The sequence below is a fragment of the Geotrypetes seraphini genome, chromosome 15 (assembly GCF_902459505.1).
Source record: "Geotrypetes seraphini chromosome 15, aGeoSer1.1, whole genome shotgun sequence".
Classification (NCBI taxonomy): domain Eukaryota; kingdom Metazoa; phylum Chordata; class Amphibia; order Gymnophiona; family Dermophiidae; genus Geotrypetes; species Geotrypetes seraphini.
In genome coordinates this window covers 44,747,115-44,772,559 of record NC_047098.1, presented here as the reverse complement: position 1 = coordinate 44,772,559, position 25,445 = coordinate 44,747,115, and the positions used below count along the sequence as shown (strand labels likewise).

At 42.0% G+C, this 25,445-nt stretch overlaps 1 protein-coding gene across 5 annotated transcripts in view; it reads left to right on the top strand.

Annotated features, from left to right (window-relative positions):
- The window catches only part of INTS2 (integrator complex subunit 2), a 136,130-nt gene extending 125,526 nt beyond the window's left edge, over nucleotides 1–10,604 (top strand). For all 5 annotated transcript variants that reach the window (XM_033922796.1, XM_033922793.1, XM_033922795.1 and 2 more), the window contains 3 exons: nucleotides 6,128–6,233; nucleotides 6,324–6,500; nucleotides 9,175–10,604. In XM_033922796.1, the coding sequence (XP_033778687.1) occupies nucleotides 6,128–6,233; nucleotides 6,324–6,500; nucleotides 9,175–9,347 (456 nt within the window). In that variant the 3' untranslated portion in view covers nucleotides 9,348–10,604. The remainder of the gene's footprint in view (nucleotides 1–6,127; nucleotides 6,234–6,323; nucleotides 6,501–9,174) is intronic.
- The last annotated feature ends 14,841 nt before the right edge of the window (nucleotides 10,605–25,445 follow it).

Here is a 25,445-nt window from a genome sequence, read left to right as displayed (position 1 = left end):
CGGATCCTCTTCCTCTGCCTCCCTTGGACGACCTTCTGACGCAGGGTCCCATTCCCATGTTCGACCCGTCTCCCTTCTGTCTTACGGCTTGGCTTTTGAAAGGGGTCGCCTTGGTAAGAAGGGGTATTCAGATAGGGTGATTTCTACACTCTTGGGGTCCTGGAGGCTTTCTACCTCTCAGGCTTCTGTGTGGATTTGGCACTTCTTTGAGGGGTGGTGCCAGGTGCGGGGAGTGGTCTCTCTTCGCGTTTCTGTGCCTAAGATCCTAGAGTTCTTGCAAGATGGCCTGGATAGAGGCCTGGCTTCGGCTTCTCTCCGGGTTCAGCTTGTGGCCTTGTCAGCCTTTCGGGGGTTTGTGACGGGTCAGCGTTTGACAGCCATTCCTGATGTGATTCGCTTTTTGTGGGCGGCCAAGGTGCTCAGGCCTCCCGTGCGGTCCTCTATTCCCTCTTGGAATCTCAGTCTGGTTTTCTCTATTCTGATGCACCCGCCCTTCGAACCGTTGGGCGGCTGCTCTTTGAAGGACCTTACTCTGAAGACAGTCTTTTTGGTGGACATTTCTTCCGCTAGGCGTGTTTCTGAGCTACAGGTTTTCTCTTGTAGGGCTCCCTTCTTGGAGTTTTCTAGGGAGCAGGTTGTCTTGAGGCCTGTTCCTTCCTTTTCTGCCGAAAGTAGTTTTTCCTTTTCATGTCAATCAATCTGTGGTCCTCCCAGTCTTGGGTAGTTGGGAGGGCTCTTCTGAGCAAAGACAGCTGAGCAAGTTGGATGTTGGTCGGGTCCTTCGCTCTTATGTGCAACGGACCCAGGAGATCAGGAAATAAAATCATCTCTTTGTCCTTCTGACTGGTCCTCTTAGGGGGGCTGGCGCTTCTAGGGCTACTATTGCATGCTAGATCAAGGAGACTATTGCTTCCGCTTCTCTTCTGGGGCAGCAGCCCGTTCCGGAGTTTCTCAAAGCTCATTCTACTCGGGGTCAGGCGGCTTCTTGGGCTGAGTCGTCGCTCGTGCCTCCAGTGGACATTTGTAAGGCTGCGGTTTGGTCTTCCTTGTATTCCTTTGTCAGACTCTTTCGGGTAGATGTTCTGGCGCGTCAGGACGCGGTGTTCGGTGTGTGTGTTCTGGTGTCAGCCCTTCGGGGGTCCCGCCCTTGTGAGGGACTGCTTTGGTACGTCCCATTCGTAAAGATTAACCTCTACTGGTCTGGAGAGTGCTAAAGAAGGAGAAATTAGGTTCTTACCTGCTAATTTACTTTCTTTTAGCTTCTCCAGACCAGTAGAGGTCCCCACCCTGTCTGTTGTTGTTGTTGTTGGGGCTGTTTCGCGGGCAGTTTTTGTTTTTTGCTGCGGGTTCTAGTATTTTTCTAGGGCCGGGGAGAATTAAAGAACAGCGGCTGTGGCTCGGCTGGCTTAGCTGGCGAGCTGTGGGGACATTTTCCTTCTGGTATTTCTCCTCTGCATTTTCCAACAGCATTTGGGTATGTTATTTGTTACTCCTGTTCGGAGTATTGTTTTCTTTCTGTTTTCCAGTTCTTAGTTCTGCTTGGCTATTCGGCAGACTGATGTAAATAGAGAAGGGAGTATATTATATACTGTCCCACAGTTTTGTTTTCAGTCTCCACCTGCTGGTCATGATTGGATATATACCCATTCGTAAAGATTAACCTCTACTGGTCTGGAGAAGCTAAAAGAAAGTAAATTAGCAGGTAAGAACCTAATTTCTCCTTTATCCTTAAGCAGGCAGCATATTCTCACATGTGGGTGACATCATCAATGGAGTCCTGATACGAACAGTGAAAAATGTAGTATCACTTTAAGCTTTATCAAGTTTTTAGACTGCCCGCATCACACATGCCTTCCTGCCCAACACCAGCTTGTGAGGTTGTCAGTTTTTCATTTTACGCGGAGTGAAGACGTATTCTCTGTCAAATTGCCTTCTTGTTTAAATTTTTTAACGAACTTTCTCAAATATTTCAGTTTCTTCTCTTCTTTACTTTTAGAAATCAGTGAAGAAGAATAGTAGGCAGAAATTTTGGACTTTATTTAAAAACAAACTTCTTGGGGGTGGGGGACGGGGACCTCACTTTGGCAGGTATACGACGAGAACCTACCTTTGCAGTGGGAGGCTCTTCTGGGATTTTTGCTAGGTAGGAGAGGAGGGATATTCGGGTATTTAGGGATGTAATGCAGGGTAATGAAATTATTCCTTTTGTTACCTTGCAGAGGAGGTATTCTTTGTCACCTGGTGATTTATTTTCCCTATTTACAACTTATACATTATATCCAAGCCCAGGGGTGGTTGGTAGATTCTCAGGGTGGTCAGGAGCAAGTGGAAAATTTATGGTTATTTTTAGGTAGGGTACCCCATCCAATTTCAGTACTGTATTCTTTTCTTAGGGGCTGGACTAAACCTATTTTTTCCTTTAGGGGTAAGTGGAAGGCAGATTTGGGGGCCTGCCTGACAGAGGGCCAGTGGGACATAATTTGTTCTGAGATACATAAAGCGTCAGTGTGTGTGTTGATTCAGGAAAATGCATATAAAATAGTATCTCGTTGGTATTATACTCCTGCTCGTTTACATGTTGTTTCCTAATGTACCTGATGTGGGGAGGGAGGAGGTACTTTTTTCAAGTATGGTGGGATTGTGTTAAGTTTCAACCCTATTGGGTTATGATTACTGGCTGCTTGACTGCTTGGTTGGGGGGAGATGGTTTCGCTTACTCCACAGACTTGTTTATTAGGTCTTACCAATTTGAGAGATGTCTGGTGGCGTAGGAAACTAATAATAATAACTTTATTTTTCTATACCGCCATAGTCAGGCGACTTCTAGGCGGTTAACATAGTAAGAAGGCTGGACATTCAGCGAATTACAAGAGGTCTTAATGCAGTACAATAATTCTGCATACTCCGTATGGGTCTTTCTGCTGCCAAATGCTTGCTAGCTTCTTATTGGAAACAGACCTGGGTACCTTCGGAAGGGGAATGGAAGGACCGGGTGGGTTCTTTACTTCATATGGAATGTGTAACTGCTAAACAGCATGGCTATTTTGATATGCATCATAGGGATTGGGATTTGATTTTTGGCAAACTTAGGGGTTGATTATTGGTGGATTTTCGGGTTGGGGGTACTGGATGTCTTCTTTTGGAGTGGGGGATGGATGGAAGGTTTGGGGTTGGGGGGTATGTGATGTGAGTTGAATTGACAGTTGGGGGTTATTTGGTGGGAATGCTGTGGGTGGTGGACCTTGTGTTTTTATTGTGGCTATTGTTTAGTGATGGATGGTCCTGTTTGTGAACTTAGTTGGTTTCTGTGGGTTTTTTTTCAATAAAAATTTATTGATATTAAAAAATAACCAACAAAAAAACCTTCTTTCGAAGTTCAACGACCCTCACGCAAACTTCATCCTTGCTTCATACTGTGATCATCAATGGATTTTCAACCTTGTTTCTACTCTAACTTGGCTCGCCCTTGCCGATTGTGTCTGTCTCTGGGGCTATAGATTAGAAGATAAATACTATTGATTAATGTCAAAATTTTTCTTCTTTTGTTTATTTCAACATATAGATCTAGAGTCAGATTTCCAGCAACTGGGACTTGCCAGTACCAGTAGACATCTATACCTTCATCGGTGGCATATTAGCATTGAGTCTTTTTGATGCATGCCTTCTGTACCGATGTTTCAACCATGTTAACGCAGATGTATCGCATTGCCATAGATGCTTCCATCTACGTGCATTGGAGGCATATTAGCATCTAGTTTGTTTGATGCATTCCTTCTGCACTGGTGTTTCAACCATGTCGACACAGATATATCGCAGTGACACAGATGCTTCCATATACGTGCATCGGAGGCATATTAGCATCTAGCCCTGCTGGACCTGCCCCTCCTCTTCAACCGCGAGATTGGAAGATTTCGGGAGTTCTGCAGGGACGGAACACAGCGTTGCCTATGGAGCTTGTTGGCTCGCCAATCCCTCAACCTGAAGCGGCTGGAACATCGATTTCAGAGAAGGTGCTGGAAATGTCAGCAAGTGAGGGACAGATTTCTACCGTCCCTCCATTGGTAAGACCTGGTGAGTTTACTCTGGAGTCTATTTGGACGGCTGGAGCCCTTTCCCGGGTTAATACCTTGGCTCAAAGATTGGATAAAGTAGAAGAAGAAGCTAAAGCTCACAGAGATAAAGTTGACCATTTGGACCAGGTGGTCCAAGAGTTACAATCCTTTCAATCTTCCATTCAAGACAGACTATTGTTTGCTAGGAAAGTAGAAAACTTTGAAAATTTCACTAAAATGTTGAATCTTAGGATTTTGAACTTTCCTAAAACGCTGACAATGTCTGCAAAAGATCTGTTTTTACAAATTTTTGAAGGAAGTATTTAAGTACCCTGAGAATGGACTTCCTCCTTTTCATAAAATATATTTCTTGTCAACTTCAAAAAAGCAGACCCCTCCTTCGTTGGACTTGTCTGAATCCCCAAGTCCTTTGAATATAACTAATATTCTGGAAACCTCGGAGATGGAGGTTGTATGTCGTTTGACTCTTCTGGTGATATTTGTTTTCCAGCAGGAGAAGGAGGCACTTCTAAGACTATTTTTTAGGCTTAAAGAAGTGACCTCCTTAGAAAGTAAGATTAGTATGTTTCCAGACATCTCGAAAACAACTCAGACCAGGAGAAAGAGGTTCCTTGAATTAAGGCAACATGTGATTGCCCTGGGAACAAAATTCAATTAAGATATCCACGCAAGTGTATGATCCAACTGGATCAAAATTCCTATATATTTTTTTTAACCCTCCCAGTTGCAATTCTTTCTTGAAGGAAAGGGAGTATTATTGTCTAATGCCTCAGTATGAGGCAATTCCCCAGATAAATAGGTCTATGTAACTTAGAAGATGTAACACTACGAATTTGATTTATAAATGAAAACAATTTCTTTTCTATTATTCTCTCTAAATGTGAATTGTCTCCCCCCCCCATATATGGACTATAAAAGACTGAACAATTTCAAGTTTTGAGCTCCGTAGACCTAATTCTATATTTCCTTTGTTGTTAAAATGTGGAAAAATCTTTATTTTCATTCATAACGTATGATGTATAAGAATAAATGGATAAATTTTTAAAAAAAATTCTAGATAGGTAAATAACACATTACACAAAATTTAAAGGTAGCTGTTGATTTTCAACATGAAATTGTACCATTTTTTTCACTAGTGCTTTTTAAAATTGACATCTCCAAAATCGACACATCCTACCTCCCAATATCCTGTTGTCTCTTTTTAATAGGTGAGGAGGAGATCAGAATACATGTGACTAGGCTGAGTAAGTCTGAAGAGTTAAGAGGTAGCTGTACCAGTATGGAAATCCCCCTCAGCCTGCTTGTAAAAAATCTGGGCTTTGGTAGAGCTAATGTCAGAGCCTGGATCATTAGAGTGGTATCACCAGGAAAAGTTATTGCATTCCCTTGCTTAACAGAGAACATGCATTTCAAGATTTCCTCCATGTAAGGACAATAACAGAAGTATGCAAAATGTGGGCACAAAGGGGGAGGGGCTGAGGAAATATCAGAATCTTTGCATATCACATTAAGTACAAGTTTCTGTTGATGGCTCATATAGTCTGCATCATGATGATGCTTGGTATTTCCATAATTGTTTCTGTCCTGTCTAGAAATTTGTACTCTTCTCATACTAAAGGACCAGTAGAGCCAACTTAAAACGGGTACAATTGGATGTGAGACAGTAATGCTTCTTTTCATATGCTAGTCATTTGGAATGGAACAGACTGTTTATAAAACAACAGCAGGATCTGCACTTTTTAAAGAAACTGATGAAACATCATCTGTATGATGTGGTTTCCTGACTCATTGTTTTGGAACTGATTTTTAGAAGCGATGCTTTGATGTTTGTACAGTTTGTTTTATTATTGTGCATGTAATCCACTTTGGTATAGGCAGAATAGAAGTATTCATAAATTAAACTACTAATAATAATCTAATCTCTAAAACTGCTTAAACTACCCTGACCTTTTCATACCCTTTTTTCACAAGGGGTAACATACTTTGAGTATTTCTCCCTAAATGTTTTAAAAATGAAAGTGGACATAACTGATATTTGTTTTCCTTTCCCCCAGAAATTTGCCATCCAGCTTCTTTCTTATTTGTGTATTCAGTATGCATTGCCAAAATCTCTCAGCGTGGCTCGCCTAGCCATCAACGTGATGGGAACATTGCTAACAGGTAAAAAAATGCTACTGCACCACTATCAGCAGACCAAGCACTTTTCTGGCCAGGGAAGATTGGACTTACAGTTTTCTATTTATTTTTTAGTATTAACCAAAGTGAAACGTTACACGTTTTTTATGCCAACATTGCCTTGTTTGGTGTCGTTCTGCCAAGCCTTCCCTCCACTGTACGAAGATATCATGTCACTCCTGATACAGATAGGGCAAGTCTGTGCCTCTGATGTTGCCACTCAGACTAGAGATATTGATCCAAGTATTGCACGTAAGTCTAAGCTTTTTTACCTTGGCTGAAAAGCAGAAGAGAGAGAGATGAAAATTCCTAACACTGCTTTGGTATAGTGCAGGCTGAGTAATGAGAGGGAGGCATACTTGGATTTGTATGACCTCTTGCTGTAAAGAAAAAAAACAATTCTGCAAATTTGAGGTCTATGAGAGAAGCAAGAAACCAGTGTAAGGTAACTGGGATCTGCTCATTAGAGACATAGTCTTCTAGTTTATCTGTAAAGGTTACAAGTTCCGTGTTCTGTATATATGTGTTGGAAAATTGTGCTTGAAGGGTAGAACCCTAAGAATACTATACTAGGAACCAAGCCTATCTTTTTAATTATACAGTAGTAATGCTGAATGCTATATATATATATATATATATATATATATATATATATATATATATATATATATATATATATATATACTAGTGTTTAAGCCCGTTACATTAACGGGTGCTAGAATATATGCTTGTCTGTCTTCCTTTATTTATGTCTCTCTCCCTCCTGCTATTTTTCTCTCTCTCTCCCTGGCACCCTTTGTCTGTCTGTCTTTCTTTCTGTCTGTCTCTCTGGTTCCCTGTCTGTCTTTTTTTCTGTCTGTCTCTCTCCCTGGCCTTCTTTTGTCTATCTGTCTTTCTTTCTGTCTCTCTCCCCCCCCCCCACACACACTTTCCTTTGCAGAAGCAGCAGCGGTATTTCCCTTCCCCTCCAGGTCCCTGTGAAGTAGTAGCAGCATTTTCCCCGCATTTTCCCCCCACCCCCTTCTCTCCCCCCCACTTTCCTTTGCAGAAGCAGCAGTGATATTTCCCTTCCCCTCCAGATCCTGTGAAGTAGTAGCAGCATTTTCCCCCACCCCCTTTTCTCCCCTCCCCCCACTTTCCTTTGCAGAAGCAGCAGTGTATTTCCCTTCCCCTCCAGGTCCCTGTGAAGTAGTAGCAGCATTTTCCCCCACCCCCATTCCCTTCTCTCCCCCCCCCCCACTTTCCTTTGCAGAAGCAGCAGTGATATTTCCCTTCCCCTCCAGATCCTGTGAAGTAGTAGCAGCATTTTCCCCCACCCCCCATTCCCTTCTCTCCCCCCCACACTTTCCTTTGCAGAAGCAGCAGCGGTATATCCCTTCCCCTCCAGGTCCCTGTGAAGTTGTAGCAGCATTTTCCCCCACCCCCCATTCCCTGTTCTCCCCCACCCCACTTTCCTTTGCAGAAGCAGCAGTGATATTTCCCTTCCCCTCCAGGTCCCTGCTGAAGCAATTCCCTTCTCTTACCTGAGCTGTCCTGCTCCGTTTCAGCCCCTCCCTGCGATCTGGCCTGCTCCGTTTGGCCCCTCCCCCTTCCCTTCCCGCGGGCTGGCCTTCTGCGGCCGAAGATTTTTGTTTTAAGCTTTTAAAAGTGCCGGCGGCGGCTCCTCTCAGCTGCTAATCCTCCTGTAAAGAGCAGCCTGCGATGGTGGACGGCTTTAGCAAACCTCGCAGGCCGCTCTCCAGCCTCGGTAGCACGTTCCCTCTGACGCATGGTTAGGTTCTAAGCGGTTTGAAGAAAATATACATTAAGATTATAAATGAGAAGTAAGAAGGTACTTAAAAAATTCCCTTACTGTCCCGAAGGCTCACAATCTAACTAAAGTACCTGGAAATTAATAAAGAAGAGAAAATAAAGATGGTTGAAAAAAGAAAAATTCTATGTGAATTTATAGGATGGAAATTAAACTGACTGTGAAGAACTGTATGAAAAATACATATGGAATTCAGTTAGAGAGGGTAGGTTACAATCTATTTATGGTATTTGTTTAATTGGAAGGTGTTAAGGTGGGTAATTTGGGGGAAGGTTATCTGAAGGTAGGTGAATCTTCTGGAGGTAAAAGAGGAGGGGTTAAGATATTTGGATGAATGCTATATATCTTTGTATTGGTTAAAATTAGAACATTGAATCCTTTATAAATTACTGGTCATGGTGCATCTTTTATACACAATAAGGCACCGAAACATTTGATGGATAGCATTCTGCCATACAAACCACAGTGCATGTTGCGCTTGGTGACTCATGATGACCTACATATTCCGACAGTAAGCTGCGGCTAGCTGTGTTTAGAGCTAGCATATTTTCATGTGTGTGTCTTCGGGTGTGGAATAAGCTTCCGATATATTTATGACAGCAATCAAGTTTGAGTAGTTTTTAAGAAAATGTTGAAGAAATACCTCTTCTGTAAAATGAAATATGGGATTTGATAGTTTTTTGATGTGAGGCGCTGGTAGCCTTGTTGTAATTTTAGGAGGTTTTACATTATCACTGTTCATGTTTAACTTGTACGTGATTCTGTTTGTGTATGTGTTCTATTGTGACCCGCCTTGGGGAAAAACAGGGTATAAATAAATAAATACAAATAACATTCCACAATAAAAAATTCTAACAAATAAGCAAGCATTACTTGTCTTCTAAAGCTTGTCTTCAGTCTTTTATACTATTTATATTTGAGTCTGTTCAAATAATAATTAAACCTTATGTACAAGTATATACCTTGTTCTTTAAAGTGACATCAACAGTATTTCTTACATTGGATCCCATAGGCGGTCTCAAATAATGTCTTCAAAGAAAGTTTAAATTCTTTTAAATTGATGTTGATTGCATCTCGTTTGGAAGGCTGTTCATTACTCTTTGTTGAACTTTTTAGGTCTCCAGCAATTGAAAGAGAAGCCAGTAGAATGGTCTGGAATACATAAGGATACAAAATCTTCTACAGATAGAATGAAGGAACTTGAAAGCATGGATCCTGATGTACAGTTGTGTCAATGCATTGAAAATGCCATAATTGAAATAATAAACATGAGCGTCGCCGGTGTTTAGGGAAGAATGTTAAAAATGTCAAATGGAATTAAAGAATCTTCCAGTGTAATAGGTGAGGCATTCTAGACAAGTGGGTAGTGTCCTCATGGTCGCGTGCCATATAAAGGACGCCAGTTTGGATTTTTATCTGTACCTTTTCTGTTTGTCACTGAGCTCCTTAGTTCCACCTATGGTTTTTCCCTTCTGCACGTGTACCTGCAGGAATGTGTTCGTTCTGCTCTCCATACTTTATTTTATTCAGTGTTTTAAATCCTTTTTACTTCGGGATTCTTGTGCTCAATGTGTTCCTTTTGCTGTGGCTGCATTGAGAATACAGACTTATATCTGTAGCTGACAGGCCAATCCAGTGGGTACCTGTTGGCCAGCTTTCTTAGTTTCTTTAGAACTCAGGGCCATCCCTGAAGTTGTTAAGCAGGGGTCAAGCACAGGCTATTAGGCGCCCTGAGGAGGCTCGGCGGTGTCTCACAGGGTGCTGGCTGTGTCTTCTAGTCTAGTGTGCATATATTGGTCCGCAGGGGTGGAAGTGCAGTCAGGCATGGGGTCTGACTGGCAGCCTAAAGATCAGCTTCATAAAGCCATTCCCAACAGTGATTCTCTAATCCAGCTACTGTAAGAGAACTGAAGCAGGCTGCAGCACAGATCCACAAACGGTGAGTATAGGCTGTCGCAGCCTGTGAGGTGATTCGGGGGAGGTCTGAAAATTGGGGTTTCCAAGGTTTCTGCATGTCCCCCTGTGTTCCCCCACCTGAAAAATCCTAAAATCACCGTTTTTTAAACTTTGCTAAGTATAGAAGTTTTTGCAATTTTTGCACAAATTTCACAGTGGTGGCCATCTTGGATTTTTAACAATCTTTTTTTCAAAAGTTCCCTGCTTCTCCTAAATGGCAATTTTTGCCTCAAATCTTGTTGGGATGGAATCCTTAGAGTCTCCTAATGTGAAATTTTGCTAGGATTGCACAAATTAGGCGCTTCAGGAGCGGTCTGACACAATGTGCCACATGTGCAGCCGGGAGGGGTGGCAGCAAAAAACTTAACCTCTCCCCTGGTCAAGTAGGTGACAAAATGCTCGGCTGACCCGGAGAGGCAGCCTTCTTTATTTTTGGGGTTCGGCCTGGCTTGTATTTCCATGTGTACAGCTGTGGGCCATATAAGTCATCAGAGGGTGACTGTGCCCATGGAGCCGGAGACTTTCTGAAATAGTTGTAAAAAAAAAAAAATAATAATTCAAAGGAGGCATTTTTCCCCTGTGCAGTCCCACTCTGAATACACTGTGTCTCCTAGTGCCATTGCTTCTCTGGGCATGTCCTTGTCTCAAGCAGCCATTGTCCCTGGTCTTTATGCTGATGACCCCTTATTTCAAGGTGCAGTGCTTCCAAGAACAGGGTACCAGGGACTGTATGCTGGTTCTTTGGATTCTTCAGGTTAATACTACAGTTCTGTGCGCTTCCAAGAACAGGGTACCAGGGACTGTATGCTGGTTCTTTGGATTCTTCAGGTTAATACTACAGTTCTGTGCTTATTTCAGTCTTCAGCTTTGCCATATCTTGATTCTGAGACTTTGCAGGAATTGCATTTGATCCCTCAGCTGGCTCCATCCTCTTCTTCCTCCTGGCTTTGTGGTATGTGCTCGAATCTTCCACCTTTCCCTCGCACCCTGATATGAGCATTTTAATAGAGCAATGTGACTATCTGGAATGTTCTCTTATGTTAGCAAGGACTCTGTCTCGCTTGTACCGTTTGGCACTGGAGTGCCTGCAGGTTCTGGATCAGCCTAGAGTTGATTCTTTGGTTATTCAGGTGCCTAACTGCACATCTCTACCCAGGGAAAGTGCTATGATTCTTTCAGAGGCTTTTTCATGGAGCTGCGTTGGGCTTTCAGGCTGCTTTGGTGGCACCTGTTGTCACATGCGCCTGTTTCACCTTGGAGAGTGAGGCTGTAGATTCTCCTCCTCAACTTCTTTTGGCTGGGTCAGCTTATGCGACTGCCGCTTTATATGTCTTATGTGGGGTTTGGCGTTTTCCATTTCTGTCCACAGAATGCTCTGGATTAGACAATGGGCTGGTGATTCCACTTCCAAAGGTTTCTTTGGCAAGACTTCCCTTTCAAGGCCATTGATGTTTGGTAATGACCTAGTTGACCTCATCGATTCTGTGATGTTCAGTTGCCCTAAGATAGCAGATAGCAGACCCAGACCCTCTAGGGGTTCTGGTCTCTCTAATTTTCGTGGCTCTAGGCATTACCACTCATATTCAAGCACCATGACTCGGACCAGAGCTCCTGGCAGCAGTATTTCGGCTACAGCCATGCCCTGCCATCTGGCTCCCATCCTGTGCCTCCTGTCAAGAAGGCACACCGTACCATGCTGGGGGGACATCTCCCCCCCCCTTACAGATAATGGGCAGGCTGTCAGCATTCCTATCGGCTTGAGTTTGCATTATGTCTGACCTGTGCGTTCTGGACTTTTATTTGGTCGGGTTGCAACTGGAATTTGTCCAGCCTCTGACCAATTGGTTTGGGGAATCTCACACAGGGCACTTGACCCAGGCGCGCTCCAAGTGCAGGTCACTATACAGCGCTTACTGGATATTCAAGTTCTAGAGTGGGTGCTGCCTGATCTTTCAAGCTACAGCAGATACTGCATATGCTTTATCGTGCCACTGAATTGCTCAGACGGCTGGAGGCCTATTCTAGAGCTGCAGCACATATATGAAGCTCTCAAGATTCCACACACTTACAGGGAAACAGTGCGATCTGTCATAGCAGCAGTGGCTCCAGGAGAGTTCCTTGCCTCCCTATATTCATAGGAGCATACTTGTACATTCTGATCTTTCCAGTCCACCGCAGATAATTAGCGGTTTCACATCTTGCACAAACATTACCAGTTTTTGGTTTTGCCCTTTGGACTAGCAACAACTCCTCCTCTTACCTTCGCTGAGGTGATGGTGGTCATAGCGGCTTACTTAAGTAGCACAGGTCTGCAAGTACACTGTGTCTAGGGTGACTGGCTAATCAGAACTCCCTCGTTGGTGGAGGGTCGACACATGGTAGATCAGGTGATCCAGGTGCTGAAGGACCTTGGTTGGATATTGCAGTACAGACAGGACAGTCTCTTACCCAAACTATTTTGGAATACTTGGGTGTTCTCTTCGACCCGGCTGCGGGCCACATCTGTCTTCCAGGGACACGCAGACTGATTCCACGTTCCTGGATTTCTTCCCTTCTCTAGTTCCTTCGGTGTGGGACAATCTTCAAGTCTTGGGATCTGTGGCTATCACATTGGATGTGGTTCCTTGGGCAAGAGCGCACATTCATCCTTTCCAGCTTATCTTATTGGCTACACACTGGGATGCATTACAGACTAGTCTTCCCTGGACTCTGGAGGTTCGGGCCAGTCTTATTGGTGGCTTTTCCCACAATCGCTCTACAAGGACGTACCCTTGCGGATCACCACCTGAGTCATGGTGCTGATGGATGCCAGCCTTCAGGGCTGGGGAAGCCTGCTACACTCTGTCCCATTCAGGGATATTATTCACCCTTTCAGTGGAGTTGGTTGCTTAACCGGTTGGAGCTCAAAGCCCTTCAGCTGGCTCTAGTGAACTAACAGAAGACTGGAGGGCCAAGCGGTCAGAGTCTTCTCTGACAATACAATGGCAGTAGCCTATGTCAATTTGCAGGGAGGTACCAAGAACAATTCTCTGGCTCAGGAGGGCTCGCCTTCTCTTTCTGTGGGCAGAAAGCCACCTCCAGGTACTCTCAGCATAAAATGCTAAGTAAGGGTTCCAATGCACTGATCATGCAGTTCGACCTAAGTAGCGCTTTTGATTTGGTGGATCATGCAAAACTTTTGGAATGTCTAGAAGCCTTTGGAATACATGAAAGAAAGTATATAATTGGTTTGAAGGATTTCTGACTACTCGTTCATATCAGGTTAGATTTAACAACGAATTTTCAGGAAAGTGGAAGAATACCTGTGGCGTTCCACAGGGCTCACCGCTCTCTCCTTTGTTGTTTAATGTGTATCTGTCCTCTTTGGGTTCCAAACTGACTTCTCTGGGGCTAAAATTATTTATTTATGCTGATGATATTACTATCATTTTGCCTTGTTCTCAATCTATTCTACACATTAGGAATTAAGTTAGAGGAGATATTCAGGATAATTGAAGCATGGATGTCAGAATTCAAATTAAAACATAACCCATTAAACAATTTTTTGTAGCATTTACTGCAATACTTTTACTGCTAAATAATGTTACCTATTCAATACAACCCACCATTAAGATCTTGGGTGTTATCTTGGACCGGAATTTAACTATTCAGAATCATATTGATGCATGGGTTCAGAAGATCTTCTATACTTTGTGGAAGCTGCGCAACTGGACTACTGCAACTTAGCATTTTGGCAGGCTTACAAAATAATTTTTGTAGATTATTAATAGTCCAGAATGCTGCAGTTTGTTTGATTTATTGGTTGAGGAAGTACGATCATGTAAGCCCCTTTTATAGAATACTACATTGGATGCCAATTGAGGTACGTTTTAAATTTAAGTTTGGGTGTTTTTGCTACAAAGTTCTCTTTGGCATGACTCCCACTTATCTATTTGAATCATTTTCCATTGTTCAATATAAACATTCCTGAAATACTCATGGCTTTTTCAATTTTCCATCAATAAAATGATGTTATAAAAAAAATACCATCACCGCTTGTTCTCTTACTAGGCAGCTCTTTGGTATGGGGAATTGAAACCCTTGTTACTAAGTTATGAGACTTATTATCATTTTAGAAAGCAACTGAAGACTTATCTGTTTAGTAATTCATTCTGATTTTTTGTATGATTCTTAAATTCTTGTAAACCGCATTGAACTTTTTGGTTATGCGGATTATTAGATTAGATGTGGTGGGAGTTGGCATTGTTCAGGCCAACTTCCTCAGCAGACAGCCTGTGGATTAGGGCAAATGGGATGGCCCCAGCAGAGTTGAACCCTTGTACAGTGCTAGGGTCAGTTCTGCTTCGACCTCTCCTATCCACACTGGTGCTGTGGTGTAAACAAAATAAACAAACAAAAAATACTTTTCCTCTCTCTGTAAAATCCTAGCTCACGTTTGCAGTCTAAGACCAGCTCTGGAAGAATGCACATTTTAAATCTGATATCCTGTAATTACAAAACAGAAAATAAAATTATTTTTTCTACCTTTTTGTTTGGTCATTTTTCAAATCAGGTTGGTCCCAGGATCTGGTTGTCTTCTGATAACTCGCTTGCCAAGGTCTCCTCCTTTCTTCTTGCTAACCATCCATCTTCCATCTCTATCCTCCCCATTCTGTTTTCCTTCCCTCCCCCAGAGGTCTGGTATCATTCCTTTTTTTCATCTCCATCCCCCCACAGCTGCCGCGATGGACCCCACCATATCTAGCCCCACCACCCTCTCCACACCATCCCTTGTGTCCAACTTCTCTCCCTCCCCCCCAGTCCAGTATATGCTCATCTCTTTGAACCCCCCCCCTTTCCTCCCTCTGTGTACTTCTACATCAGGGGTCCCCCAGGCCTACATGTTTCCCCAGCTTCCCCTGGCTACCATCCATCCTCCCTCTGAATCCCTTATCTATCATATCCAGCAACTCTCTTCTATGTCTCCTGTTCCTATTCTCCTGCACTCTGCCCACCTACTTTGTAGCAGTATCTGTCCCTCTTGTACCCTTCCCCTTGTGGTCTTGCATTTCTCTCTTCATTAATTCAGCACCTCTTCTCTCCCTCTTTTTGGTTTGGTCTCTCTCTTCCCCATTCCTCTTCCTCCCTCTGCACAGGCCTGGCAGGAATCTCTCAATCTTCAACATATGAGTATAGCAAATGTGTTATACTGCCCGCCTACTGCGAAGGCCTGCTCTCCTGCTTTTACCTTAAGCTAATAAGGCAGCCTGCAGGATTGCTGGTGCTATAGCGATCCCAGCAGCAGCAGCCATCGTCCTCAGTGGCACATTCTCTCTGCTACGGTCCCGCCCATCCTCTGATATCAGGGGCAGGATCGCTGCAGGGGAGCTGAGGAAACATGCAAGGCTTTCGGACTGACCCTCCCCCCTCAAGCAGGAGTGGCAGCATATAGTCAGCAAGAGGCAGTGCTGCCGCTCCTGCTTTAGGAGGCTGATTTAAAAAAAAAAAAAATAGAATTGAATCGAAAATCAGGTAGCACTACTCCGGACTCCAGGCTCTTTCTTGCAATGAACCGTTCCTCCGAAATTCAGAGACTGGGATTTCCTTGCGCATGGCTCCTTTCTTCTTGCCAAAGATGGTTTCAGCTTTGCGTGTTGATCAAGAAATATGTGTGCCTGTTTATCAGCCTATTGGTTCAAACTAAGGCACATGATCGTGTTTTAAGGATTCTGGATATGCATGGGGTGCTTTGCTATTTGGTGGTCACAAATTAATTTGTCTTTCTGACCATTTGTTTTTGTTGACGAATCTGCCCAGCACAGCACTTCCACTGCTAAGGCCTCGATTTCCAGATGGATCCGTGAAGCCCGTTTGTCAGCCTACATGCTTTCTGGGAAACAGTCTCCTGTTTCCGTCCATGTGCATTCTTCTAGATGTGTGGCTTCATCATGGGCCAAAGCTAGAGCTTTCTCTCCTGAGATTTGCACTGTGGCAACATGGTCCTCTATACACCCTTTTGCCCTGTTTTGCATATGGTGGCGAGACAGGACTCTGCCTATGGGTCCTCAGGATTGAGAGTCGATGCAATTAGCCTGCCCTGGCTTTTTGGGGACTACTTTTGTACATTTCACTTGTCTAGAATGTCTTACCTATTGTACTGGAAAAGAGATTATGTACTTACCCTGGTAAGCTCTCTTCCAGTACATAGGTGAGACATTCTAGACTCCCACCTTGTCCTTTCTGTGCCTATTATCTCAAGTTTGTTTCATGCATCTCCAAGTTGTACCTTGGCTAGCAGTCAGCCCTTGGGGGCTGGAGAGTATACTGTAGATATATTCCTCTTTTCAGCATAAGTAGTTCTGAGCTCCCTTGAAGTTTTGCCAGCTGTTTGCAGCCGATCTTTTCATGTTACTCCTTTTGAGCAGAACAGTTATTTATATCCTTGATTGGTATGGGTGTCTCTACTTCTGTTGGTTTGGTGGCCATTGTTGGTTGGGTACTAACTGTAGGTAGAGCCAAGGAGCTCAGTGAAGTACACAAGAAAATCAAAGTACAGAGAAAAATCCAAACTGGATTCCTTCTGCAGATGGCACACAGCCTTGGGGACCACTACCCACTTCTCTAGAAAGTCTCCCCTATCTACTGGAAAAGAGCTTACCAAGGTAAGTACATAATCTCTTTATACTTATTGGTTATGGGAGCTGCAGAACTGAAGTTAGCACCAGCTCCAAAAGAGCTCTGCCTGGATAAGACTCTTAATGAGCAAAGCCCCAAATTTCCATCAGGATGGGGGCAAGATACTACAAATGACATAATTGGGATTCCCTGAGTAGAGCAAGTATGGTATAGTCCTGTGGTAGCAATTTTTGGTAAGCAGATGCCTTTTTATTGTCAGATTTACAAATGTAAAATATGTAAATAACATTTTATTTTTATGTGAGATGTACATTTTCACCTATTACAGTGTAATAGGTTGTTGTTTTTTTATCATTTTAGCACATCAGATTTATTCTCTTAAGATTATTTTCATAGTGATTCATGTTTCAATAAACGGGCTTACATGAAATATTTTTTTCTCGTTTGTCTAATAAAATTTTTTAAAGTTAATATATCTTCATGTGATTGTTTTAACTACTAAAAATATGATTTGATGGAGGCTGGGGTTATCACTAGTTCAATCTTGGAAAAGGCATAAATATGTTATGTAAATAGAAACAAAGAAAAAGAAACATAAGAACATAAGCAAAGGGATAGCAAACCACAAAAATCAAACCAAAAATGCAAAGAGTGGAAAAGGCACAAATTACCAGGATGAGAGCAGGAGTTCAAAATAAAATCATTTTATTAAAAATACTATATAAAAAAAGCAGCAAAATCCAGATGAGTGGATATAGCAGTTACTTACCAAACCATATCCTCACAAATGGGTGATGTCATCCACAGAGCCCTGGTACAGACAATAAAAAAGTATAGCATCACTTTAAGCTTTAGCAAGCTTTTTAGACTGCCCACATTGTGCCAGCTTGTGAGGTTGTCAGTTCAACGCCCAAGCGAAGAAGTCAATTAGGGGAGGTGGGCGGTTTATGAGAATATCTGCCTGCTGTCCCAGGATAACACCTGTTATGGTTAAGTAACTGCTTTATCCTTAGACAAGCAGGTAACATATTCTCACAAATGGGACTCTCTAGCTCGAATAAAAGGGATGGAGGGAGAGTAGGGTTCCAAGAACTCAGAAAAACTCAAGTTGCCTCGTAAACTTACCCCCTCTTCTATTAAACTGCGCTAGCAGTTTTTACTGCAGAGCTGCATTGCTCCTGATGCTCATAGGAACTCTAAGCGTTAGGAGTAGCGTGGGCCATTCAGTGCCACTCCCCGCATTAGAAACTGCTATTGCAGTTTCATAAAAGAGGGGGTTAGACCTAATATCTGATGCAAGATCATGAAGGCAAGGAAAGGAACCTAATGGACAAAATGAAGATAGGAACCCTATGTTCCACTAGAGGTAAACAGAAAAATCCAATAAAACCTATGTGCACGGAGGTTCAAAGATAATAAACATCCTCCTAGTGTCAGTTGAATCTAAATATATGCGATGGATATGCCGAAAAGATTCAAGAACTAAATAAGAGAGGCTACTGACTAATGAACCTAAATGGAGCAGCCAACCCAACGAACAGTTGAAATCAGTCCTATCCTTGAGTAGATACTAATGAAAAGGGAAAGGAATTTTGTAATCAAATGACAGCAGGATTTTTTTGAAAAGAATCATTATAAAGAAGCCGATGCTTTGGAACATAAAATCAGAATGACATAACAGCTTACTGAGAAGAAAAAACAACCTCCTGATAAAAATATTTGTAATACTATTATTCTGTAAGATCTCATGAATGCTGAAAAAGTAACATAATAGGCCTTAAAATAAGAAAATCTGTAAAATCAGCAAGGGGAAGCATATTATCAAAACAATATGCTAATAAGATGAAACCCCTCAAGATTTAACAAGGAAAGCGAGAATGGACTTGTGCAATATCCCTGTAAAAACCAAAAGTTGGTTAAGTGGTTTTGAGTGCTGGGGTGTTTTTTTTTTTTTAAACATCTCCTCGAGATGCTTAGTAAGGACAGAAAACTACTAAAAAAAGGTGGCCTGAGCCCAAGAAAGCGTACGTGTAGAAGGAAAGTAATTAAACTTATAAAACTATTGACCCCTGGTAATGGCTGTTAGAAACTGAGAATCAAAATAAAATGTTACCCATGTAAAATAAGGAATGGAGAACGAGCTATGATAGTGCTACATGAAAACAAGTGTCTACGAAGGTGACAGGAAAATCAAAGTAAGAAACTTGTATCATTAAACCCTCTTACTTTAATATCGAAGAGGAAACATAATTAACCTGAGCTTAGCCAGGTGGTACCCCAAAAATCAAATAATTTACTCCTGAGCCAGTGGCATCAACTGAAGGTAAGGAGATACCATAGAGTTGAGTGTGACATAACTAACCAAAGAGGCAATGTGCCCGCAGAGTTAAGGTGTTGAATAGAACCTTCTTTGAAAAAAGGTCACCAACAACAGAATGGTAACCTCAATGTATTCTTGTGAGGAAAAAAACCTCAGGTTTTTTTTTTGTTGTTGTTTTGGGTTTTTTTGAGGAAAAACACCGCAATGTTGCACGGATAAATAAAATTGGTGGTATGAAGCTAATACTAGAGCAGTGGTCTCAAATTCAAACCCTTTGGAGGGCTGCATTTTGGATTTGTAAGTACTTGGAGGGCCTCAGAAAAAAATAGTTAATGTCTTATTAAAGAAATGACAATTTTGTATGAGGTAAGACTCTTTATAATTTATAAATCTTTCCTTTTGGCTAAGTCTTAATAACAATATTGTCATTTATAGCTAAAGGAACACATGATCAAGAAACTGTTTTATTTTACTTTTGTGATTATGATAAACATACCGAGGGCCTCAAAATAGTACCTGGCGGGCCGCAAGTTTGAGACCACTGTACTAGAGGATCAGCAAGAACCAACAGAGACTCGGAATAAAAAAACCTTTGAGTGGATTTTGAGAAGTACAACCCAGAGAAACGTGCGAGAACAGTTCCTGCATTCCAACCCTTTGAAGGAAATATGAGAAGAAATGCACACCACGACCTTTCCTGCAGAAATATAGAAGCATAATGGCAGAAAAAGGCAACAGACCATCCATTCGGCCCCTCTGCAGTAGTCCTGAACTCTTATCTTAGTAAAATTAAGAAGTAAAATAACTTTGCAAGACCATTAAGAAATGATTGTAGTAGACGACTACAGAAGGTCAGCAACTAAGAAAAATCTGGTTTTGTTTTTTTAAGTAAAGACCAGGTAACTTAAAAAAATTCCAACAGTGAATCAAGTACATGCTTTTGGCACCACCATGGAGGAGTTTCGAGTCTTTGCATGAGATAGAGAAATTTCAAAAGATGACTGAGTCTTACAAAGATGTGACTGTATTACGTAAACAGGAATGAATATACCACTGGTAAAAAGGAGGTGACCTAGGAGCAGTCTAGAGGTCACAACATAAAAACCATGGTATATGAGATCTCAGCATACTGCAAAGAAGTGTAACAGGTAGAAACCATAACACACTGAATGAAGATCGATACAAAACCCAAGGATCTGTGACAAAAGGTACTGTTTGATTTAAAGTATTGGACCTAATGGTACTAAAAGATGCTGGATTAAAAGGAAAGGAAAAACAGATCTCTCCTAAGAATGTGTATAGCAACAGCAGGACAAGGGAAACACTAATGTTGAATGTGGGATGGGCCCTCATTAAACACAACAGAGGAATTAACAAGAAACCCCATTTTTCAAATATTTATCATTACATCAGGTTGATTAAACTCGCTTCATGGAAGAAAAAGCTCTCCTTACAAAAGGAAAGAGAACTGGAACTGTCCATCAAAGACTTAAAATCTAGCCACATGTCTGCTCACACGCATGATCCTACTCTTTATCAACAAATGCAGAATCTTAAATATGAATACAATTCTGTTCTCTCCTATAAGGCCCGACATGACCTTTTTATATCTGCTTCTGGTCATTATATGGGTGATAATGTTATGGGCAGGCCTCTAGCTAGATATCTTAAAGCAAAATCCAAAGAACTGCACGTCTCAGCTATCCAAAACCCATCTGGTCAGATTGTCACTACTAGGGATTTGATTTCTTCTCAATTTGAGACTTTTTATACTAACCTCTATCAATTGGAATTCTCAGCGTCAGAACCAGCCATTGATTCTTTTCTAGATCCAATTGCTCATCCAAATCTGTCCAACTCCCTCAAATCTGAATTAGATCTTCCTATTTCACTTTTGGAGATTAAGAATGCGATCTATTCCTTAGCAAATAACAAAGCTCCTGGTCCTGATGGCTATACCAACAAATTCTTTCTTATTACAATTTTCTTCACTCGTCCCTAAGCTACCCTTATAGTTTTTCCTAAGCTGGACAGGGATCCCACTCTTGTTAAAAACTTCCATCTCATCTCTCTTCTCAATTTGGACTATAAGATCTTGGCCAAACTTCTTTCTTTGAGACTCAATAAAGTGATTTCTTCTCTTATTCATAAAGATCAAGTGGGCTTTATTAAAAATCGTTACATTGGTGATAATCTAAGACTCTTTCATCATATAAATGTACATGTTAAATCTCTCCCGGATCCAGTAGTTGGCTTGGCCATTGATGCCGAAAAGGCCTTTGATAGAGTTGAATGGCCCTTCCTGCTTCATGTACATCAATGGTACAATTTTGGTCCTTACTTCACAAACTGGATTAAAACCCTCTATTGGCAACCCACCTCCCGCATATTGATTAATAACTCCCTCTCGGGCAAATTCTCCCTCCATAGAGGAACTCGTCAAGGGTGTCCTCTCTCACCTTTATTGTTCAACTTAGCTCTGGAGCCTCTCTTATCCGCGATCAGACAATGTACCTCAATAAAGGGCATTACCTCCACATTTAGACAGATTAAACTTGCAGTGTACGCAGATGATGTCCTTTTGTTTGTTCGTGACCCTCTTGACTCTCTTCCTCCTCTCATCAACCTTGTCTCACAGTACTCCTTGCTCTCAGGATATCTGGTTAATTGGGAAAAGTCTGAAATTTTTCCTTTGAATGATCGCATACTTTTCTCTGACTTATCTCGCTTTCCTTTTAAATGGTCATCTGATGCCATTAAATACCTGGGTATCTTAATTCACAAAGATTCTGCCCTAGTCCATGATCTGAATGTGTCCAAAGTTAAAAGCTTGATTACTCAAACTACATCTAGATGGTCCCCCCCTTTTCCTGTCATGGTGGGGAATAATTGCTTCTATCAAAATAACATTAGCCCCTCAGATTAATTATACTCTTATCTATGCTTCCTTCTAGCTGCAAAACAACTTTGTTCCAATGGATTAATACTAAATTATCCGAATTCATTTGGAACAAAAAAAGACCTAGAATAGCTCTCACTAAATTGAAAGCTTCTAAGTTTCATGGGGGCATGAATCTACCTGATTTTCACCTATATTACATTGTCTCTTTGGCTAAATATGGTGCCCACTGGGTGCATCAGATGCATTCTCAGGACTCACCATCCTGGTTTGAGATGGAATGTTTCATTTGCGCTCCTTACCCATTTCCATTTTTACTACTATGTCCATTCCTAAGCAGTTAAAGAGATATTTCTTACTGGGTGCGACACAGCAGGCACTTCGAAACCTGGATGCTGCGGCGGAGGTCTCATTTAATGATAGTCCTAATATGTCTCTCTGGAATAGCCCTAAGCTAAAATGTAATGGCAAGTCAAGTTCCTGGAAGAAATGGCAACAGGCTAGTCTATGGTCCGTAAATCAGCTGACAACTTCTGACTCAATTATCTACTTCTCTTCATTATGCTCTTCATACCCACTTTCTCCACAGGCTCATTCTCAATGGCTTCTTCTCACTACAACTATTTCAAGAAAGAATATTCGTTATGACTATAATGACTCCATAAACACAGTTCGACACTGGTGCAAATTGGCTTTAAAGCAATCTCTCTTTTATCATGTTTTACGAGATCATCTCTTCACCTTCTCCCCTCAGTCTATGAAACACTGGAACTCCTATGTTGACAACTCCGCTTTCTGATGTTAACTGGGAATTTTTCTGGTCTTCGACGAATCAGCCCTTGATGTCCTCCGGAGTCTCCCAATCCTTGTTCTTTGTCATGTGGAATGCTGTTTGGACTCCGTTCCGCATATGGAAGGCTAAACTCAAACCAGACTCTAAGTGTTGGCACTGCCTAACTGAAGAGGGTACTTTGGACCATATGTTATTTTATTGCAAAGAAGTCCACCTCTTCTGGACTCACATATGGGCTACTGTCAAATCCATCACCTCTTGCACCTCTGATTTCTCCTTTGATGTTATCATCCTTAGATCCCAACATCCTTGCTTTGCTTTCTCGGACTGTTCTTCCAAACTGATTGATACCATGATTCCAACAGCCCTTATGCACATTTTAAAAAAATTGGAAGTCAGCCTCCATGCTAGACTACACCTTTTGGTGGAACTCTTTGTGCCTATATCATAAATATGAATCTTATGCCTTTGAAAAAGGTGTATTTCCAGATTATCCCTGCAGATGCCTTGTCATGTTTCTCCTTGGAAATTCCTTGATTGCTATGTACAATCTGCTATGTAGATCACTCCTGTCTCTCTCCTCCTTTTTCTTTACTCCCTTCCCTTTCCTTCTTCATGCTATAGCCTTCTTCTGTGATTGCTTTCAGATTATTTTGTTATTTGGGGCTACTTATACAGTGGAATCTATTCATGGACTTTGTCTTTGTTATGTTGCCTGATTGTCACTGTTTTGATGACCTATGATTCTTTATTGTTGTTTTTTTTTCTGTATACCAAAATTCACAATAAAAAATTAACTTAATAAAAAGAAACAGTTAAGACTATCTCCTGAAGAAGCTCCAAGGGGAGTGAAATGGAGACGCTCCATTGAGCATTGCTTAATATCCCCAACCTCTATACTTTGAATTATCACTTCTAACAGCTGAGAGTGAACATCATTTGGCGAGATAAATATTAATTCCTATAACAAGAACTTTATAAAAAAGAATTAACCAAACAATAAGGTTAACTTTTAGCACAAAGGATACATAATTAAAATTAAATGAACTAATAATAAAAATGAAAAAAATAGGAGGCGGTAGCTCATGAAATGGTTGTATTGACAAGACTTGTTCTAAAGTCAAACAACTGTGAGCATTTGAGGTTATTGTTCCCCCAAAGAAGAAAGAAAAGAACATTAGCAAATAAAAGCATTAGGAAAAAGAAGAATTTATAAAAGGAAAGTTTACTTCCTATTAGTATCACATAGGAAGAGTGTTATGTCAGACAGAAATTAAATCTGATTATACATGGTATACAATTTAGCCATGGCCCTAGAGCACTTCAGGGGACCATCCGGGACCTTCCAAACCTCCAAGAGTATTTCCGCCAGATTCACGTGATCCGGAAATGCAGCGGAAAGCAGGGGTTTAGACATCATGATGGAACACCCCGCCTGAACTGTAGAGTCTGAAACAAGTTTCAATGTCCGCAGGGATTCAGAGATAAGATCAGGAAGGCAACTGGACAAAGAGCCTGCACACCGTCTGATCATCTCCCAGATTGTGGAAATCAGTGTTCTGGGAATCCCCGAGGTCCACTAGGCTAGCCAGGTCAGTGGCACCCGCCAGACCAGCAAGGGAGCAGATGATGGAATCCAAAGGTTGCACAGACTGCTGCACTGGAATCTGAGGGGGGACACAGGCATAGCCCGCTTTCTCATGAAAGCCTGACACATCATATCCACAGATACCAGTGAAAAATAGTCCCCGGTAGCTAGAGCTGATCTACGAGACTCAGATGTGGAATGTTTTGAAGACTTATGAGACTTTTCTCCGGAACTGCGCTTGCATTTCGCGAAAGCACCCTCCTTGCCCAATTTTGGTGTCCCAGACACCAGAATCACGTCTCCGGCGGAGGACAGTGCAGAATCCACGCATGGTTCATGCCCCTCGTAAGCCACAGCGCATGGAATATATGGCTGCGAAACCACAAGCCATCTGCTGCATTTACGGCATGAATCCATGCCATCCTGTCCTGAGATGGCCATCTGTTAAGTCTGGAGCAAAAATGAAGCTTCTAAGTCCAAAAAATATAGTTTTTAAAATGTTAAAGAAAATCCAAGATGGCCATCGCGGGTGCCGATTTTTCCTGAAAAACGCCCGTTAAAAACGCAAGAAAATGTTAAAAAATGGTGATTTTAGGACCCCCAAAATCTGCAAATTCTGTGACTCACAGACACCACAGAGACATGTGCTGCAATGAAAGTCCATGGCAGCCTGCAATACACAAAACAAGCATAGAGATCAGTACCTCAGGAGCTGATTAAACTGGATTTTTTTTCAGGTTTTCTGACCACATCACCTTCCTGAACCCCTCAGGGAAATCAGGGAAGACACGTGGTGTGGTTCCAATCTCGGTGCACCTCCACGGAACCGCAGCAGCCTGCGCTCTACCCCTTTGCGGACAAACCAAATGAGGGATTGCTTCCAATCCTGGAGACCCGATCCAAGATGAAGGCTGTCCAGAGGGCTTACTGCAGGTTAAGCTTACAGAGCACCCTCCAGAAGCAGACAAAATTTAAAATGTCTGCGATCTCCTGCCGAAGGATCTATCGCACAATACGTAGGCAAACCCACAAAATAAATAAAAAAAGACTAGGAAATGAAAACAAATCACGAGAAGAAACTGATTTCAACCCTGCAGAGAAATTGCAGGTAGCCCAAAGGGGAGGGATCAAGTTTTAGTAGCCCTACAGCAGACCAGACATACAAGAACCCTCGAGTTCAGCCTCCAGAGGAATTTTACAAGAATTGACCATTGTA